Raw genomic sequence first — 22197 nt, forward strand, 5'->3', positions numbered from 1 at the left:
AAAGATAAGGAAATCCACTCTACTAACAATTGAAATCAATAAATCAATAAATTCAGAAATCTGAAAATGAAAATTTTGACCTTGTCACAAATGAGGAAATATAGAAAATGTCATTAAAGTATGATAGTGTTGCGGCAATGTATTTTATTATTTCTTATTTTTATTTGATTATTTATATTATATGCCACTTCCGAGAAGGAAATTGCCAGTAAAATTTCATGAAGTACTTTTTTAAAGGTACTAATACTTTTTACATAGACTTTATCCAGCTTTTGGCTCAGTGTGATTAAGAATGTGTGGGGATTATATCATTTTAATATCATGTTTATTCATTCATATCCTTTTTATTCGTTTATATCCTTTTTATTAAGCTTTGAGTAGCGGCATTTGATTAAAACATTTATTCAATATATTACACATATAGTTTCAGTTACAGAGAAGTTGGCTTTCTGTCTAGTAAGAGGTTATAAGCTTTACTTGGCGAGGTGAGACATGAGACAGAGTGCACTGAGGTGTCTCGACCTCAGTGCGAGACACACACAGTTTGCCTGCACACACACACATAGTATATAGACTCATATTTTGCTTGTAACTGCATTTTGTGCCTGCATAAGTGACAGTTTTTTGTAGGATGTGGTTCTGATGTTCCAGAGATAAGCGAGAGTAAGAAGATCAACAGGAAGCACCTGGCGTCAAGACGGAGAAAATGCTCTTTTTGAATGTGTCAAAGGTTGTGGTTATTGTAGTTTATGCATGTTATGTATCTGCTTTGACGCATGAAGGGGCATAATAATACATAAAACATTCTGAGTAAGCTTTCTTTGGGGGATTCATGCTGAGGATTGTGATGGTGTATTTCCTCCACATAAAATCATTGTTTTGACGCACTTGGACTTGTGGTCGTTTGTCTCTCACCTCAATCACGAATCGGGACAAATGTTAACTTTAGTATTGTCTCTCTGTCTGTTGCTATTATCATTTACCACTGTTATACTGGTTTCATAAGTACCATATTACCATGTATTTTATTTTTAAAGGGGCCTACAGAAATAGGTCATACCATAAAAATAACTTTCTATCCAAATTTAAAGGCTTTCCAAAATTATGTTAACATTAACTGGAAATGACAAGTAATGAAAATAAGACAGATGTATAAGCAGGCTTAAGCTTTTATTACTCATTTTATATAATTATCTATATACAACAATAATAAAATGTAATGTAAGAAATGTAACAATAGCTGTGTTTTAAAAATACATTTTTGCCATTGAAAAGACTGTTTAGGGCTTAGTGGTCATAGTTTTGTTAGGTGTTTGTTGTCCCGACACCAATATTTGTATAATTATACTCCTATAACGACAACTCCTCACACAGTGTGTATGATGTCATCATAGACAGACTGGCTGCCTATTCCAGCAAAATAAGGTATAAATAAATGCAAATTAAACAAGATGTTTTATAGCTAAAACTTTGAGAAGCGTTACACAACAATTTTATTACATTGTGTAATAATGTATTAATGCATGCTCAATCATCCAGGTAAGAAAATCCCAAAATGCTGATTCTGTTCGTCTGGACGTAGTATTTTCAGTGAGAGAAACATTTCGTCACTCATCCAAATGACTTCTTCAGTCTCAGCTGACTGCACGTTTCCCCATTCTTATAAAAAGTACATTTTGCATAATAACTCAATCTAGCGCCACTGGCAAAAAATGAGCTTTGAGGTCAGTTTCTTCATCATTAATATGGTAATTGTTATGACCATTAATAATAATAATAATAATAATAATAATGGATTGGATTTATATAGCGCTTTTCAAGGCACCCAAAGTGCTTTACAATGCCACTATTCATTCACTCTCGCATTCACGCACTGGTGGAGGCAAGCTACGGTTGTAGCCACAGCTGCCCTGGGGCAGACTGACAGAAGCGAGGCTGCCATATCGCGCCATCGGCCCCTCTGGCCAACACCAGTAGGTGGTAGGTGAAGTGTCTTGCCCAAGGACACAATGACCAGGACAGAGAGCCCAGGGATCGAACCGGCAACCTTCCGGTTACAGATACGCTTCCCAACCCCCTGAGCCACGGTCGCCCCAACAACCACAGATCAAAGACAATGATATTGATCATTCATCACTGATCAGTGACAATGGCCATGAGTACTATTCTCAGAGAGTTGGGGAATGGTTGCAATCACAGCATTACAAGATCTGTCCACCTCAATTCAAAGAAGGTCTTTTCCTTTTTCATGTATATGGCCTCCTTGACTCCTCACTTTCTTCCTGTTCAGGATGTGTACATCCTCATCATTGAAAGAGTGTCCACTGTCTATCTCTCCTGTTGTACAATCCACTTAGGCAGCGGTTGTTTGGTTTTCACAATGTATAAATCATGGCGATCCTCTTGGCTCTTGACAGCGTACACTGTATTACTCTGTTCGTGTCAGGGGATTCGAACCTTGGGGTGCACCACTTTTTGGCACAGCTTGTGTTGAGGTTTAAAAGCCACAGAGACGCGGTGTTTAGAGATAATGTTTCTCAACTGTTTCGATAATCCTGACACATAAAGGATCACTAAGGGTTTTCGCTTAGACAGCAGTTGTCTTTCTCTCCTGGATCGCCTGGAGCTTTCTTTAGGTGCCTTCCCAGCTTTGACAAATGTCTCACTGGGATAACCACATTTACTCAGGGCCTCCATGATATGACGTTCTTCTGCTGGCCACTGTATGTCTGGTGATGGTGTTTGCTCTGAGAGTCAAACCTTAAAAACTGATCCGTATGTATTGGTTTAGGGTACACATTGACTTTTAACTGTCCCCCATTACTGATGAAAGTCTCACAGTCTAAGAAGCCTAACCTGTAATTTTTCTTATCCTCTCTGGTGAACTTGATGTGTTGGTTCATCCCTTGATATGTCCAGATTTGATTTTCACCCAGGTGTCATCCACATACTTGAACCAAGTAGGGTTTCAGCAAAAAGCACAATCATAGCAGTTCCTTTATACCCTTTGTGTGGATACAATCTTTGTCTGTTCAGCAGTTGGGAGTTAAATTCTCAACATCATGTGAGCACCAGCCTGATCATGAACTGTGCTGTGGCCATCAACACAACTTAGAGTCAGTTGTTTTCCCATCTTTGCAAATACATTTTTGTACAAGACAGTTCAAATTACATACCAATAATTGACAGAGGTTAGATGACTGGAAAGACAAATTTTCCATCACACCAACCACATTCATATACATTTTGATGGTCCTCAAGACATTGAAAGACTTCAGCTTAGATAAAGGCTAAAACTAAAACAATGGCATTAACAGTAAAAAATGACTACAGGGGGATTATTTTGGAATATCAGAGATCAAGCGGTGCTTTTGGCATGAGAAAAAAAAGTTCTATTTAGGGTCTAATTAAAATAGAATTTCGCCAGGTGGTTATTGTCCTTAATGTACCATTTGTGTATTATAGAGCGGGAGAAACAACTGCTTCACACAGGGTTCATAGTCATGATCTGGCTGACACTGTCAGCAGAAATGGAAAGGGAAATACATAAAAACTAAAATAACAACAATATACAAAGAATAAAAAACCAGAACAGCTTTACAAAGAACCACAAACTACATTTTAGAACCAAGATAAAAAGACGATAGCTAAAACTAGATAAGCTTCTCAGATAAGCTTGACATAATGAGAGCTTGAGAACAATGTCAAATAGCAAAAAAAGTTTTTTAGGGTAAAATAACACTATAGGCTTGACAGCCACAGCTGGATTTATTGCCCCCACCTCACAGTCAGTGATGTCAGAGTTGGTTTGGAGTCAAAATGTGAGGCAGAGTGAAAAGCCTAATGCCAGAGCTCCAGAAACCCTGATGCTTATAAGATTCAAGATTAAAGATTCAAGAGCTTTACTATCAGTACAGTGGTCTACACAGTATACCAGGGGTCTCAAACTCAAATGAGCCGCGGGCCACTTCTGGCACCGTCATCTCATTGGAGGGCCACTTTAGTGTCCAAGTAGTACAAAAAAACAAAAACGAAAACACCCACTAATATTTCTTAAAACGTAGTGGGTTTTTTTTTTAAAAATTTAATTCCAAATATTGTGTAACAAGACAAAATTGCAAACATGAATGCAATTTTTTTCCTCACTCTTAACTATCTGAAGCCTTTCAGTTTCAGTTTCATTTGTCATACGCAAGTTAGCGCAGGGTCAACATTGCAATGAAATGTATTTGACCAGAAGACAGTCACTCAGCAGTATAGTACAGTATAGTACAGTAGTTTCATTGAACTACCAAATAAACAGCTCTTTCTGGCCAGACACGTGGCAGCACTTTTGCTACAATTTTGTTTGTATTTAACAAAATAAAAATGCAGGCATAAGTGTACACATTAGTTTTCGACTGCAAGTGAAAATTGTTTTCTTTCCAAATAAATCTCTCACTGAACTAACACAGGCCTCAACATGTTTGCACTCTCTTCTTACCTCGGCCAGGTCCGCGGCTCCGAACCGTGGTAAGGAGACCTCTGGCTATTACTTTGGGTTCCGTGTCGGGCTCGTAGCCGGGAACTAGCTTTACTGTCTACGTTGCAAGCGAGAGACAGAAAGAGGCTTTGAAAGGCTGCTGCAGCAGAACTTTTTTGTTTCGCAGGAAAACACGAACACAGTGTAAAGTCGAGTCTTAATAGCTTACTGGGCTCGTCAGGCACTCTTTTTGGCTGCAGTGGTTATTTTTATATTTACATGCTTCCATCTCCCGTTTCTGCTCGGTAGCACCTGTACTTTTCACTTTCCTTTTTCTCCCTCCCTCACGCTGTCACGAAATTAATATATTGTTAGTGCTTATTTAGTGCATATTGTTACTTGTTTTTAATGTAGTCTAAAAGGGCCAGCTCTGACTAGAGTCTGAGCCAAAACGTACTGACAGGAAACTGCATGCTTTTGCAGAGCATATGAGGTGCAGAAAGAAAGCGAAACTAAGTGTTGGATCGAAACTTAAAGTGTGCGTGACGTCTAGAGGAAGTATATATGTACATCAGGCAGGCTGCTGCTGCTTCAGAGCTGTGTGTGCTCAGTCTCCTTTTTTGGAAATGTAAAATTAAAGATCATTTTTTGAGTTAGACCACTTTGAGCCATGTTTTTCTTTGCCACCAAAAGAATGCAAAGAACTGAATTTAATAATTGGTGCAGTGACCCGGATTCTTTTGCGGCTGAGAGGACTAATTCGGAGCTTAAGGTACAATCTGATATGAGGCGGACAACAGACCGGTCTAAAAAGATTTAAAGGTAGGCACAAGCCTGTTCAAAGTAAAAGCAAAATTGTGCATATTGGATGAAATCTAAATTATCTGTTCACCGAGTTGATGATCGTCACCGTCAAATTGGCTCAGTAGTGGCGAAATTAAAGTCAATTATAAAATCTGTTAAGTAGATTTCGGGTGACATGTCCATGGTAATTTTGAGTGAAGTAAAGTAAAGTCTAGGAATATTTGATAAAAGCTTATTGTTGTTAATGATAAAGTGAAGTTTAAAGTTGATGTGTTGAGTGTAATCTTTTCAGCCAAGTGAAAAGAGATTAGAGAGTAGGTAATTGGACATTGGTTTCAGGGTAGGAGTCCCTTTTGGTCAGAAGGCTGGGCCTGGACATCAGTAAACTGGGTGTTAGAGTCCCCAGTAATGTTTTTAAAGTTATTTAAATTAATCTAGGACGGCGGTGTGACCCCCAGGAGTGCACACAAGTTCAGAGGTGAGAACCTCCCCCTTCGCTCCGGTATCTCAGTTGACCACACTGCCAAGACTTGGGACCTTGGTTAATTGTCAGTGGTGACTAGTACTAAAGGAAGATGATGTGAAGTTGTGATTTGGAAAGGAAAATTATTTATCTTGGCAGTCGGTGTCTTTATAAATGTGTGAATGTATAAATGAAGTGTAAAATTGTTATTTGGATGAATGATTAAAGGTGCACATTGTTTTGAGAGAAAAGGGTGTGGTATGTGTGTGTGTGTGTGAGACGATTATCTTTTAAGGAAGCTCAGGGAAGTGTGCAAAATGCTGATGAAAGTATTGTGTGAATGATGCTACAAAACTGAGCTGAAAGAATGGTGATATGTGTGGAAAAACTGTTAATTGTCCTCAGGATTTGTACCAAAAGAGCTCTGATAAGCACATTGAAGATTTTGATGTGAGTGCTTGCAAATGCAAAGAGCTGAGTATATTTAAGTGTGTGCATGTGTACACGGAATCCAAAGTACCATCAGGGTGCACACCCCACCCCTGGCGTCGTTGCCCACCTCTCAATGTTAAATACACGTAGACATTGAGGGCCAGCAGGAGGGACCATGCGCTTACCTGCTGCTCTCTGGCAGGTAGCTCCATGCCCTCCTGGGTTTTAAATGCACCTTAGAACACACATGCATCAACACTACAATGAGCGGGTGGAGGGAGGTTTGGAGTCTTCTCTCACCCCCATTCTCTGCGACCTGCTGGAGCGGGGGGGCTAGGAGGAGGAGTTGGCCGTCCGACTGCGGTCTGGAGTGTGGGGCCTCCCTGCTGCTACGGAGTCGGGGCGGTCTGCCTCCCCCCACCGCAGGGAAAAGGGTAACACCACCTGGGTCTGGGTGCAGTTCCCCCCCCTCCAGGGGCAAGGGTACCTAGACCCGGTTTGTAGAGTACGCTTGGGGAGTGTGATCGTGTGTACAGCGTCTCTTTATGTCTGTCTCCACGTTGGTTGAGTGTGGAGTAAGTGTATATGAGAGCATGAGGGTGGGAATGGATGTTTGTATATGTGTGTGCCTGTATTTCTGTGTCTATATGTCAGGTTGGGTGTCAGGCGCCACCTCTCTGGGGACATCTTAGGCCCTCCAAGGTATGGAGGCCTATCTCCCCCTACCACCACTTCCCCTGCCAGTGGCGGACTCCCTCAGACGTCGGTGCGTTGGTGGTTCTTTGTGTCCGGGGATGGGCGTCCAGGTACACACCGGCTCACTCCTTGGCGGCCGCTTATCGGGGCCTGGAGCCTGGGGCTTGCTCGGGCCACTTCGGAGGTGGGGTGCCCCCGGCCTCTCGGCCTGGGGCTCGGTCACTCAGGCACGGCTGGCTGCCGACGGAGCTCACGGGCGCGTCACTGCAACTCCCCCTGGCTTCTGCTGAAAATAAAATAAACAATAAAAGGTGAATCAAATGGACCATTATGGCAAGGCTGGGATGGTCAATTTGGTAAAGTAAATCCGTTGGGCATCTTTCTTTGCCTTTAGACAACAATTCTGATGGCAAAAGAGCCAAACGGGACAGGCAAAAAAAAAAGAAAAAAAAAAAGTGTGTGCATGTGTGTGTGTACTGAGGGTCCATTCTTTTTATATTAACACGTAGCAGAGTTACATAGGGTCTATAGACTGTAAATATAAAATAAGAGTTCGGTTAGGTTGTAGATGAAAATTTACTGAAGAGAAGAGTGTGTGTGTGTGTGTGTGTGTGTGTGTGTGTGTGTGTGTGTGTCTGGCAGGAAGTGAACAAGCTTGCATGCCCATAAAAGGAAACTGGCTGATATGTGGAGTGTGCAATCAGAGAGAGAGAGACGTGTTAAAAATCTAGGTAGTGTTAAGAAATGGTAATGAAAATGATATTAAATAAATGTTTTAGTGTGTCAATACAGGTGGACTCTTCTCAACTTGAAAACGTGAGTACAGCGGCAAAATGATAGATTAACAGAATTGGGACGAAAACAGGCCAGGCTTTGGCTTAAAGATTTGACAGCTTCACCTCTCATTCTGTCCTCATCCTGAGAAGAAGCTTAAAGGACAGTCAGTCTCCTGATGAAGACAGAAGACAGACAGAACACCGTGTACTCGAAGAATTAACAGCAGGCAAAAAGACAGTGCAACTGACCTATAACACTGAAGACTCCAGCAGCAGCATGTAAGGAAACACTTGATGGAACATGCACTCTGAATTACAAGCTGGGAAGTTGAACAGTGGGATGACTGTGCAAAAGCACTGGACAGTACTGGATACTGAGTTTCATATTTGCCATGCTGGGAGATATCCTCCAAGAAAAGACTGAAAAGATCAAGAGAGAAGGAATGGAGAGAGGAAACAGCTGATTTGGGCCTGTGTTGATCTGCGAGGCCACACAGAAAACTGTGAGAACAGGGACGAGGATCAGTGAGAGGTGAACCGAGACATGATGCAGTGAAAGCATGTGGGAAATTGGATTGAAGATTGAGACTGAACTCATGGAGGTTTAGAAATGTCCAGAACATCACAACAGAGAGGTAAAAAATAAAAAAATAAAAAAAAGAGAGAGAGAGAGATAAAGAAATAAATAAACTAACAATTATTGAATTGAACAATTGAATAGAAAAGACACATATACAAATTGTTACATGTGAAATTATTTTTAAGAAAGAATCAGAAGTGAGACAGTTTGAATCCACAGCTCAGTGCAAAGATGCATGAATTAAACCTGATTATAAAAACACATCAAGGCAATGAAGACCAGCTTACACTCAATATTAATCTGAATACAAATACATACACGCAATGAAGACATGCTTACATTCATGAATGCGAATACATGACATAAATGCTAAATGGTGGAGATTTAACACACTTAAGTTTGAAGTTGAGGAATAACTCAGGGAGTTCCATGAAAATAGAGGGATTTTTGTGAAAAGGAAAAAGGATAAACCAGTGATTGGAAGTGTAAAGTAGTTTTAGAATAGTGAATTAGAAGTGCTTTTGTGCCAATTGAGCAAAACAAGTTATTACTCTAGAAAGAAAATAAAATAATAATTTAATTATGTGGTAATGTTTTAAATATGCATTTCTCTTGTCAAGGCAACTTCTTATGAGAGGAGAGAGTATGAAAATTAGCTGAATGTGTGGCGACAAAAAAAAAAAAGAACTGAAGCTTCCTTTCTGGCTGTGAAAGAAACATGTGTCATGACCCTGTGCCTTCTCGGCTGACTCTGTATGGCTACAAGTGTTTTTGTTGTGCTGCATCTCTCTCTCTCCCCTCCCGCGCACTGCGCTCTACCGGGGCGGAGTCGTGACGGCTCCAGCCCCTGGCTCGGACACCTGCAAGCAATCATCTCACCCACTTCTTAAGGCGGCTGCTGAGAGTGCTTCCTCGCTGGATTATTGTGTAACACTCGTCAGTGTCATCACCTATCTGAGCCGTTTTTCGAGTTTCTGTCGTGCCACTACTTACCTGCCTTTCCTCTCTGTGCTAGAATTCTCGCCAGCCTGAGGACCGCCGTTGGTGAGCTAAAGCCGGAGTCCGAGCTACCTGAGCTTCAGTGGATTTTGTACCTAGCCCTCTTCTTCCCGTGCCTGTGTTCCCCGGAGACCCTCTTCCTGTGCCCCCTCACCCATATATATTCGCACCTGGTGTCTGTGTGTGTAAATAAATCACGAACTTAAGTGACGGTCTGCCTCCGAGTCCCTCCTGAGCCTGACAACATGTCTGTGAATGAGAAGAATTGCTTGGTAAAATATATAATGGTAAAATACAGGATAATTAAATAAAGTGGTCAGGTCTGTGACTAAGTGCAGTATTCCAGATTTGGAAAAGAAATTTAGAATTTAGTGATGATCGATTGTTATAATGTTTTTAGAAAGGGCTTAATGGGAATTAATGTTAATGTTGTGCAAAACTGTGTGGCTTTTAACAAGATTTTCTGTGTATTTAGCAGGTGAAATTATGTCAGTTGACCTCAGAGTGTCAGGATGCTGAAGAACCTGAGGCCAACATATTGTTAGATTAGTAAGCAAAAGTTTTCTCTGATTAAGATTTTTGGGGTTGTTGTTTTATTGATGGGTTGATTCTGTCAGTTAGGTTTGGCTTGTTTTCTTATTTCAATAGAGGGAGTTTTATTAAACATGGACATGTCTATAATGGGCCTTTATAATTGTAACAGTGCACTTAGGGAAATCGTGGCAGGTGATTATGTTTTGTGTTTTGATGAGCTAATAATCAGCTCTCTTTTTCTCATTTTTGTTCTAAGCAGGCCTGCAAGATTGAATTAACAGCGCTGTAAAAGTTTTGGGAGAACAAATTTAAGATGACCTTTTCCAGATTACAACTGGCTGAGGAGAAGGCCATCTGTGTCGATCTGATCAGGTTGTAAGATAATAAAGAACTCTTTTCCAAAAACAAAAAACAAAACAAAATAAAACAAATGAATGAGCTCATGTTGCTGAGGGTGGAGAATTTGATTATTAGTCTCCACTGTCAGCAAATATCTTGAGTGAATGACTGAATGTGTGACTGAAATGTGACCTGACACTGAGACAAAGACGGGACCAAGGTTAGGATGCGAAGGGGGAATGCTTTGCTTTGTTTTGCTTTGCCATGAGCAGGAGGAGAAGAGAGAACGGAGGGGAGACTGAAAGGTTCACATGAGAGTTTGGAGCTGCAGACTTTTTTGGGTCGCTGATGTCTGCTTTAAGAAAATTCTGTTTTATTGACTGGGTTTAGATTATGGTAGTACATTATATAGTTGGGAAGATGCCAAATGCTAAAGGGGAGAAAATGTTGGACGTTACTCATGTTACTATTAACAAAAGCAGGCCACCGTAGAAGTCAATTAAATTTTATAGAGAAAGATAGTTACAACCAAAGTAATATATAGAAAAATAAAATAGAATAGGAAGTTGTTGACCTGTCCTTTATGGGCTGAACTGTCATTGCTTGCTGTACCGGAGGAGTTGGTGAAGATGATGGCTGAATAGGTGGCTGAGCTGATGATAAGGCTGATGAGTCGTCTACCAACTGAGCTATTGACTGGGCTATGGATTGTGAGGCTGAATGTGATGGAGGTGACGGCTGGGCAGCTGACTCAAAAAACACAGCCCCGGTATAAACAGTCACAAGGTCTGGCGAAACAGACAGAGTGTCTTTTCCACTCACCACAGCAACTCAGAAGCCTCGGGACCCAGCTGTGGCGATGGGCGTCGGCGGCGTGAACGTCGCTTCCTTCTCGGGGATAGCTCCGACCGGCCGGGTAATTCCACATCCGGCGGGCCGGGCCGCAGATTGCCCGGCGGGCAGTGCAAAACATTCACCACCGGGCTGGGTCGGGAAGCAGTAGCGGCTGGAGGTGAAGGTGCAGTTCTTTCAGAAGGAAGTCCTGTGCAAGCGGGTGAAGAGAGTCCAGTAGCCAGGGGTGAGCAGAAATTAGCTGCTGTAGCCTGGCTTCTACAGCGCGGTGAAATTCCTCTCCCTCACGTTCAAGCCACAGGTTAACCAACCTCGAAACAGAGTCAATCACTTCCTCCCGAAACTCCTGGGAAGGTGCGGATAATGCTGGGTCCATGTTTGGTCGGCTCGTACTGTCACGGCTGGGGCAGCAGTCGTGTTGTGGAATGAAAGGAGGACCCAAAATGCAGGCAGCCGACTGATGATATGAGTGAGGTTTTATTTACAGGTGACAGTGGCAGGAACAGGCAACGAATCATGAGACATACTAACGGAAACCTAAACTGGGAAAACTAAAGAGCAACTAGAAATCCTCAGGGCACGGGGTGAAAAGCAGAGAGATGCAGACTGACGGAGGATACCAAAAACGCAGAGATACACAGATGAACGCAGACGAGCCGACAATGAACACAGACCGACACCCACTAAATATACACACACAAGGTAATCGGGTAATCACACACAGGAGGGAAGAACAGCTGAACCCAATACACATGAGGTCCGGAGGAGACAATCTGAACACAATGACAACAGACACAGACTTTCAGAACAAAACAGGAAATCTAGAACCTAAACCGGACACAAGGGGGGAGGGCACCGAAGAACTAGAACAGAAGGACATAATCATAAAACACAAAACGCTGGGCCAACGACCCAGCACCATGACAGAGGGGAGAAGAGACGGTGAGAAAGGGGGGAAGAAAGAAAGAAAAACAAACAAAACACCTGGATCACCTGTATGGAGAAAAAAAAACAGAAGAGAAAGCAAACAAAAAAAGAGCAGCATAATAAACACAGCACCATCACAATAAACTAGCTAGCAGTAGATAACAGTAGATACTGAAAATAAACGATATTGTGCAGCACGCAAGATCGACAGTGCACAATGTGCTTTGAGGCAGCAGCCAAGAAAGGTGTAGTCGCGTCTGTGAACACCCGTGTGTACACCTGTGTGTACACCTGCGTGGATCAGCATGCTTGTATTCCAAAGGTTTCTCCATGTAGCGATCTGCTAGGGAGTGTGGGGAGCCATAGCCCCGTCCCCCAGGGCATTAAGCAGGTATGGAGGAGATCTAGGCCCCAGATATCCAGAAGCCCCAGAGTACAAGGACCCGAGGAGGACCACCAAAGGGGGGGGAACCGCAGGGAGTGTGGTGAGGGGAGATAGGCCTCCGTACTTTGGAGGGCCTGCGATGTACCCAGAGAGGTTGAGTCTAAGACCCAACCTGACATATAGACACAGACAAACAGGCGCACGCGGACACAAACGTGCGTTCCCACCCCCATATACACAACCAAATACTCGGCACTCACCCAACGTGTAGACAGACACAAATAGACACTGCACAGAAAGTCGCACTCCCCAATCATACTCTATATCCCGGGTCCAGGTACCCTCGCCCCCAGAGGGGCAAGCCGCACCTAGACCCAGGAGATGTAACCCTTCTCTCTGGGGTGGAGGCAAGCGGACCACCTCCTTATCTGCAGTAGCAGGGAGGCCCCGCATCCCAGACCCCAATCTGACGGCTAACAGAACCGGGGTGAGTGAAGACCCCAAACCTCCCTACGCCCGCTCATATGTAGTGTTGCTGTGTGCTGTTCTAAAGTGCATTTAAAACACAGGAGAGCATGGTTCCTGCTTCCTCTCAGAGAGCAGCCCGGCTCCTCCCGAAAACCCTTAGTGTCTATGTGCATTTAAAAAGGCTACAGTCTTAAAGGGCTGTGCTTGTAACACTCTGCCTTCATATTAAATATATTTTTCATATTTTTTTACAACTATTTCTTCACATCAATATGCGGGCCGCAAGTAGAGGTGACGTGGGCCGCAAATGGCCCGCGGGCCGCGAGTTTGAGACCCCTGCAGTATACAGTGTACCAAAATGCTGTTTCACTCTAAGCCGCATGGTGCATTTATAAATATATAAAGGATATATCTCCAAGAGATATAAAATTAGGAATTATAAATGAATAACATGCTAAGTTTCAGTAAGACCTTAGTAGTGGTTTCCAGTATGATCCGCTGTTTTTGTTTACAGTTCCTGTTCAAACAGTGTTCTGCCACACAAAGGATGTCCTACAGTTGCCTCCATCCTGTAGACTGCTGCCATCTGTGGCCACAGTTGGCTGTCATGTCTGGAAGCTAACTTCACTACAAGCCACTGGAATCAACAATTTGTGCGATGGGCATGTCTGTGTCCTCTTACGAAGAATTGAACCTCTGCAAACTGTGGGGGAAACAGCTTGTTAAAGTTGTTTGCTCATTGCAGAGTGTGGATGAAACCTGATGTTAATTGAGGTCACCATAACAAGACAATAATCTAACTATAATGAGCAATATTAATACCAGGTTAATGACAAAACTATTTACCAATTGTGTGTGAGACAGTGAGTATAAAAAAAAGTTGTGTTGCGTTAACAGGTTTGGTTGAGAGAAAGAGGAGGCTCCTCATCTTGAAAACTGAAAGAGCTTGGTGAGAAGGTGGAGATTAATCAGCTTTATAAGAAAAAGTTCTGATCAGAGAGCTGCGGCTGTCTGATGATGGAGATGCAGAAAGAAAACAAGTTGTGTTTTCCACAACTCCTCAACAGCTCCTGCAGGAAGCCAACACTTCACTGGTCCAAAGATGTGCTCCTGAACACTGTGCTGTCCTGCATCTCTCTGCTCACCGCTGCTCTAAACCTTCTCGTCATCATCTCAGTCTCTTACTTCAGGCAGAGATTAATTTTAAATATATGACAACTTTAATGTACATTATATCACTTAAGTGAATTTTGCTTGATGTATTTTAACCATGATTGTAATGTCCTGTTTGCCTAGACTGAATCAAGCCTTACTAATGCAGCATTTTCAATGAAGACAGTTTGACATTAATAATGTGCATTAAATTCTTTTGTGTCTCTGCAGGAAGCTTCATACACCCAGTAATATCCTCCTCCTTTCTCTGGCTGTCTCAGACTTTCTTGTCGGTCTCCTGTTGATGCCATTAGGAATCCTTAGAAACACAGGCTGCTGGGTACTTGGTGATATAATTTGTTCTCTTTATTGGTATTTAACCAGCAACATTGTCTGTGCTTCAATAGGGAACATTGTCCTAATATCAGTTGACCGCTATGTGGCTATTTGTGACCCTCTGCATTATCCCAGCAGAATTACTTTGGCGAAAGTCAAACTCAGTGTTTGTCTGTGTTGGTTTTATGCTTTTTTCTACGTCAGTCTTTATACAAAGGATATCCTAATTGAACCAGGCAGGGATAATTCCTGCTACGGAGAGTGTGCATTTGTCATCAATGATATTGCTGTTGTTGTTGACCTTGTTTTTTCCTTTATTGTTCCGGTTTCTGTCATTGTAGTTCTGTATATCAGAGTATTTGTGGCAGCTGTGTCTCAGGCTCGTGCCATGCGCTCTCATGTGACATCTGTCACACTGCAGCGCTCACTGAATCAAACAAACAAATCTGAGCTGAAAGCAGCCAGGACTCTTGGAATTCTTGTAGTTGTGTTTCTGGCATGCTTCTGTCCACTCTACTACTTTTCTCTTGTTGATGAAAATGCAATCAATGATCCAGCTGCATCTTTTGTGGTCATTATATTTTACTTTAACTCGTGTCTAAATCCTTTGATCTATGCCTTCTTTTACCCCTGGTTTAGAAATGCTGTTAAGCTTATCATCACTCTGCAGATTTTCAAGTATAACATGAGTGAGGCCAACATACTATAAAAAGAGTATGAAACTTGCTCTACTAAGATATAAAATCAGTTGTGCAATGTTTTGCGCTGTCACTCCACAGCAAGAAAACCCCGGGGTCTTTCTGTGTTTAGTTTCTGGTTTCTGCAGCTACTCCATGCATGAAATTAAAAATGGAAGTTAGCTGGTGAATGGTTGCCTGTCTCTATGTGTTGGCCATAAATAGACTGGCCACCTATCTGGACCCTGATTTGGATAAGCATAAGGAAAAGAATGCATTTTTACTGTATTACTGAAACTGACTTTGAATTATGGGTATATTTAGTGATAGATGATGTCAGTAATGATTAGTACAGATGTAAAAATGAAAAAAGATATGAACTGTGACTGCAGTATGTCCTTACCAGTAAATTATAAGTAAAATTAACTTTTGCACTTATGATGACTTCTTAAGTAAAAATTATGAATTTGGATGTGTTAAATGTTTCCTACTAAATCTCACTCCCACTCTTTTTCAGTATATTCAGATTTTGGCTCAAAGTAATAAAATATTCTTAACTTCAGTGGTTCATGTTTTCTCTTGTTATTATATAGTGTCATCATCTTGGTGTTTTATAAGCACCATATTATCCAGTTGGGGCTGCTGCAGGGGCCCAATTCACCCATTCGCTGTAATCTACCCCTCATTTTTTTTTAACACTTTATTTGTAGTGTTAAAAAAATCATTCTCCCACTGTTCTCGAATGTGTGTAATAGACAGGTTACACCTATTCATGATATTTGAGTAAATAAATGATATTCTGCCTTTTTTCATCTCATTGACCCTTAGTATGGAATCCAAACAGGGAGGAGCGGGTAATGTAGCAAAGTTAGAACCCTTTTTACATATAAAATCTCTAATTTGCAAGTATAGCAAAAAATTATTATTATTCAGATCAAATTTTCCAGATAGTTGTTCAAAGCTAGCAAACGTATCTGTTACTGTTTGCCATGAGGACTCACATGCAGGACTCTGAATTAGGAAGCTTCACAAGCAATTTATTTACACAGTTCACCGAGCGTATACACAAATCTGCAGAAATAGTGTTATGTACAAAAGTGGGGTGATGGGGCTCCAGGGAAATCCAGGGAAACAGACTTTCGCTCTTCTTGCAACAATCCACACACATGATCAGGCTCTCTTTCTCCGACACTCACCACACGGGAAACGGGAAAACAGTCCTGGGAGTCTGTACACAGGGAAATGTTCGGTAGTTCAATGCTCAGAAACACGAAGGGAAAACTTAGCTGGCAACTTGATGACACTAACGCGAGTCAAACACAATGATCAAGTGAAGAACAGCAGTCATCGTCTGGCTTAAATGCTGGTTGCGTTAATAAGCCTCAGGTGCTTCCTCCTCCAAGGGGCGTGGGCCGAGGGCGTGAACCCCGGCGAGATACAGGAAGAGAGAGAAAGAGAGGAGGCGAGAGAGAGAGAGAGATCGAGAGAGAGAGAAACAGCTGATGAGCGCCCTGCTGATCCCCCAGGCTGTGACAGTATCAATAATATACAAATCTTCAATGCTGTGAATGCCCCTGTCGTACCAAGTTTTGATAGTTTATCATTCCAGTCCTTTAGCCATAAAGGGATGGCATTAAGATTTGCCGCCCAATAATACGTGTGCAAGTTTGGCAGTGAAAGCCCACCTATGTGTTGGTCTTTCCATAAATTCTTTTCCTGTGTGAGGTGATTTATTATTCCATAAACAAGAAGAAAACATTCGATTTAATTACTTGAATAAAGTCTTGATGCATTCTCAATCATCCAGAAAAGTAAATCTCCAAAAGTTGATTCTGTTCATCTGGACGTAGCGTTTTGTGAGAGAAACGTTTCGTCACTCACCCAAGTGACTTCTTCAGCTGACTGCAGGTTTCCCCAATCTTATTAAGAGTACATTTGCATAATGACTGAAACCAGCCCACTGAAGGGACAATGGGCTGGGAGGTCAGTTCCTTCATCATAATTATGCAAATTCTCATGACCACTGATCAACAACCACTGACCAAAACCCACTGACCAAAGACCAAAAAAATCTAAATCTTGAGCCCATAAAAGAGGTCAAAGTAACAGAACTCTACTCAAGGTTGACAAAAAAACAATACTGATAACTCAAACAAGCTGACTGTTAGGTTTAATGTATGTATTGTAGGTTGCCATTTAGAAAGCTAGAATGCTTCTGTTTGCTATCTCGGTAACCTAAGCATATGACTACGTACATGACTTTGATAAGGGGAACAAGCAGCCTTGAGAAGAACAGATTCTACCAACAACAATCTGGGAGAGCTGCACTCCCATCATATAACCACACACAATGTATAATCACGCTTGCACAGCACAATCACACTTTGTATCTAGTTATAGTAATTTCTCATAGGTAATACAGCAACAAGCTTTATGAATATTCATGTGTATAACCAATAAAAACAACCTGCAGGGGGAAAGCAAGTTGAAGTGGGTTGGAGACAGCTGCTTCCCCCTCGCGAGTGAAAACTTGAGCTCTGTGTGACCTTGTTCCTGAGTGAGTTTCTGTTTTATCCAGCAGTATCAGGGGTAAAACTCTGACACTGACCTAACTAAACACGATGAAGGGGAAACTTAAATAGTGGCTGATTAGCCCACAAAAACACAAAAAGGGGTAAAAACACACAAAGCCTAACTGAAACTAACATAACAAACTAATTCTAAACCAAAACCAGTTATTCACTGTCCTTTAAATTAATTCCTATATTTAAAGACAGACAAATGTGAATCCAGTGTTATGTATAAGCCTCTACACTGATATTGCCACTGTGTGGCTGAAACTGCAGCCATCACACTGACAAAGAATATCCATGCCTCATCCCCATTAGAAAATTGAATGGACCACTTAAGAATATTGAGGAGGAGAGTAAAAACAACCATGGTCCAGAAGAGCTTGGTCGTTTTTACTCTCCTCCTCAATATTGAACCCTTAACAGACTCCATTAATTTTCAGTACACTCATAATGTCATGGTACAGAACCTGAATCATTGCTTTAAAACCTGGGCTGAAAGCAAAAAGCACTCAAAGTTTACCACAAATATTGGTGTTTAACCCGGTCAAAAGTTTTTTGTTGGTCTATAAAAATGAGACCAATATCTATGTCCAAAGAGCTAGAGATTTTCAAAATATCTTGAATTAAAGTGATATTATCACTTATTAGTCTGCTTGTTTGGTCTCCATGAATGACAGAAGCCATCATATCCCAAAGTTTAGTCCCCAAGGCTTTGGAAAGAATCTCACAGTCTGAACACAGAAAAGAGACTGGTTGCCAGTTTTTCAAATTGCATAGAGCTCCCTTCTTTGGTAGCAGAGTAATGACCACTCTTCTACAGCTCAGAGGCAGAAAGCCTCTATGCAGACTATTCGTGATAACCTCCAGCAAATCCTCATCCATCACCGACCAAAAAGATCTGTAAAATTCGACAGGAAGACCATCTATGCCAGTGTGATGCCTGTTGTACTCCTTAGCATCTAACATCCTCTTCAACTTTTCTACCTTAGTGAACATAATGATGTCGGGCCAGGTAGGATCCAGAAGAGAAGGAAGTATTAGCACTGTGGTGCAAAGCTGAGCTGAGCTGTTCTGTAACCACTCTGAAGGGGGATAGATCTATAGTCAAGAAGAGCCAGATAGGAATCCCTGGCTTTTTTAACAGTTTGAACAGCCAGTACCAATACTCTTTGGAAACCTTGGACTGCTGGTGAGATGCTTCAATCTATATGATCCATGACCCATATGTAACTGCAAAAATGCCAAAGAGATGTCATGAAAACTGAGGGCCATTATCTTCCAAATGACTTCCAAAATACCATGGTTTGCAAAAATAGACCTTAGATGTACAATGGCATTTAAACACAATATATAATCATATATAATGTAATGTGTAAAGACTTATATCAAATGATAAAAATAGATTTTACAGCGTCACACCAACAGTCACAGGACATGCTTTGACCTTTTTCCATTAAATGTAAATACCTGAATCAGTCACAAAATTATTGTCAACTGCCATAAATTATTCATAATTATCTGCCCATACTGACCATGGAACACCAGTATGATGAAACTTAAGACCATAGTTTATGAAAAGTTGAATGAGTTGTTATAAAAATTACAAATGGATAAATTCATGGAAGATGATATGCTTTATCTAAAACATGAGTAAAGATGATTTGGTAATGTGACTTTAAGTTTGTACAACAAATTAATTTATGTTCTGACTAAGCTATTGCAACCTTTGAAATAAGATCTCAAAGGATTATTTACACTCATGAAAACTTCTTTTTCCATATGACTATCCAGTTGCTGAGTTTGCAGGCAGTTTTTTTTTTTTCTCGTATGTGCATCGAGACTTGGTGAGGGATGGTGAAGGAGCTCAGACCCTGGTTCAGCCCGGAGAATTGTGGAGTTAAAATGTATTCATGGTGAAATTTACGAATATCCTACGAATGGGTCTATATGGTTCTGTGCGGCCTACACACAGTTTAATGCTTATCCTATGCCCTGAATTGACGAGCTCCGGGACTGATTGGGCACTGCTCTTTTTTCACAACACTAGATTTGACCAAGGGATACTGGCAAATTAACTAGTCTCCAGAGTCTAAGGAAAAAATGACCTTCTACATCTTGTATGGCTTTTGCCAATTCATTTTCAGCTCTGCTTGTTCAGAGCCAGGCCACTTTCCACTTTCTCATGTACAGGGTGCTGCAACCGCACATGCATGTGCTGCTGCCTACTTGTATGACATTATCAAAGACAATGACACCTGGTCGGCGCATGTACAGATGATGGCCATGATGCAGGAGTCTCTGAGGCAAGCGGGGCTCTTGGCTGCCCCCAAAAAGTGTGCTTTGGACATACGGAGGTACAGTATTTGGTGTACCACTTGGGGATGGGCAGGTGCACCCTCAAACAGGAAAGACAGCGGCAATCGAATCCTGCCAGACCCCCAAAACCAAAAACAGAGGTGAGGCGGTTTTGGGGGGCTGGTCAGCTGCTATCACTTTATTTACTGACCAGCCCCCTTACCTACCTGTTTTGTCAGCAAAAGGATCAACTGTCAGGGTCCTGGGTCTGAGCGACCCAGGATCCCTGATCAGTTATGGACTAATATTATAATATATATTTTGTATTGCTGTCCCTCGTTATCCCTGCTTGTATGTGTGTGTGTGTATGTGTTTCTGCGGGCGCCTTCAGGCCTGGTGGGTGTGGCCTTGCTGGCGGACTGGCCACACCCGAGCTGGTCTGTTTGTGAGTGTGAGCTTACCAAGTGAACTGAGGGTACTAACTACTGCCTCTATTTTCCCAGGAAGGATTGCTGGATGAGAGGGCAGCAGACACAGAGTGCACTGGCACTAGGGAGCAGGCACATGGGCACAAACACTGGGAGAAGACACGGAGTGGAAGTCGGGAGCACACGGGGATGTATTATTGTTGTGTATCAGTTCCATCACTGTAAATAAACGCACTGCTTGTACATAGAGCACCGCGCCTGGGTCCTCCTTCTCCACACCCCCCACGGTTTGCCATGCCGAACCGTGACATCAACTGTGTACAGCAAGAAGTTGTCTGAGCGAAAGAGTGCTTGGCGATCCAGGGGGTGACCAACATTCAAGTTCAAGATAGAGAGAGAGTTACCTCCTATTAGTATTGTTACCTCCTATTAGTTAGAAGGGACAGTGTGTTTGAGTGTGTATGCATATGGGTGTTTGTGTCCATAGGCTGGTGGATACTGATGTCTCTGTACCAGATGGCCTTTCAAACCTCTGCTCAGACCATTCCAGTGCATTAATAATGTCACTGCCTTAATTGCATTGGTATCCAGCTCTGCAATTGTTCAAGTTCAAGGTGATCAGTGGGTGTGTGTGTGTGTGTGTGTGTGTGTGTGTGTGTGGCACGGTGTGATTTATGGCTGAGCTGCAGGGGAGGTGTGGAGGGTTCAGCGGAAGTGCCAGGTCATGCTGCCTATTATCAATTAAACACATCTCCCTTAATTTGTCTCAATATTACTCTAGGAAAGTCTACCTGACTAGGTAGAGTTAAACTGAGTGTATGGAGTCCTGTGGGGGGTTCTGCCATAACCATCTTGTTACACTAGTATGTAAGTAATCAAAAGACCTCATCATCATCAACCCACTGTCATGGTCCTGGGTCGTTGACCCAGCGTTTTGTGTTTTGTGATCATTTTCCTCTGTTCTAGTTCTTCGGTGCCCTCCCCCCTTGTGTCCGGTTCAGGTTCTAGATTTCCTGTTTTGTTCTGAAAGTCTGTGTCTGTTGTCATTGTGTTCAGCTTGTCTCCTCCGGTCCTCATGTGTATTGGGTTCAGCTGTTCTTCCCTCCTGTGTGTGATTACCCGATTACCTTGTGTGTGTATATTTAGTGGGTGTCGGTCTGTGTTCATTGTCGGCTCGTCTGCGTTCTATGGTGTTCCGTTCCTGTCTCTGCCCCACACCCCTTTTGTATGCTCTCAGGTTTGTCATTTAGTTCTGCCAGTTTAGGTTTCTTCAGTTGTTTTCTCATGCTTCGTTGTCTGTTCTGCCACTGTCACCTGTAAATAAACCCTCACTCATATCATCAGTCGGCTGCCTGCATTTTGGGTCCTCCTTTCCTCCAACACCACACGGCTCACCCCGCCAGCCGTGACAGTACAAGCCGACCAAACATGGACCCAGCAGCATCCGCACCTTCCCAGGAGTTTCGGGAGGAAGTAATCGACTCCGTTTCAAGGTTGGTCAACCTGTGGCTCGAACGTGGAGAGGGAGAGGAGTTTCACCGCGCTGTAGAAGCCAGGCTACAGTAGCTAATTTCTTCTCACTCCTGGCTACTGGACTCTCTTCACCCGCTCGCACAAGACTTCATTCTTAACGAGCTTCACCTCCAGCCGCTACCGCTTCCCAACCCAGCCCGGCGGTGAAGGTTTTGCCCGGCCCGCCGGAGGTTTTGCCCGGCCCGCCGGAGCAGTCGGCAGGGAGGAAGTGACGATCACGCCGTCAGCGCGTCACCCCACAGCCGGATATTAGGACTTCAGAACTGCCGGCTGTGGTGAGTGAGAAGGACCCTTTTTTGGACTGTGGGACAGTTTATTCAGGGGCCTTGTTTTGTGCAGCAGATGACAAGGAGAACTGTTTGTTGCCTGTTCATTCTCCTGCTCAGCTGTCTTTACCCCAGTTAGCTTCCCAGCCAGAAGCTCAGTTAACTGCCCAGCCGTCACCTCCATCTCATTCAGCCTCACTACCCATAGCCCAGTTACAGT

General features: G+C 42.6%; 1 protein-coding gene across 1 annotated transcript; it reads left to right on the plus strand.

Annotated features, from left to right (window-relative positions):
* The first annotated feature begins 13731 nt into the window (after positions 1–13731).
* On the plus strand, positions 13732–14914 carry LOC146650679 (trace amine-associated receptor 13c-like). The gene is made up of 2 exons (XM_085384456.1): positions 13732–13907; positions 14101–14914. Exons 1-2 carry the CDS (start codon positions 13732–13734, stop codon positions 14912–14914), a joined length of 990 nt encoding a protein of 329 aa, XP_085240582.1.
* Positions 14915–22197: the final 7283 nt, after the last annotated feature.

Source organism: Rhamphochromis longiceps, linkage group LG16 (assembly GCF_057381845.1).
Source record: "Rhamphochromis longiceps isolate RC_006_pf linkage group LG16, R_longiceps_female_GT1.1, whole genome shotgun sequence".
Taxonomy (NCBI): domain Eukaryota; kingdom Metazoa; phylum Chordata; class Actinopteri; order Cichliformes; family Cichlidae; genus Rhamphochromis; species Rhamphochromis longiceps.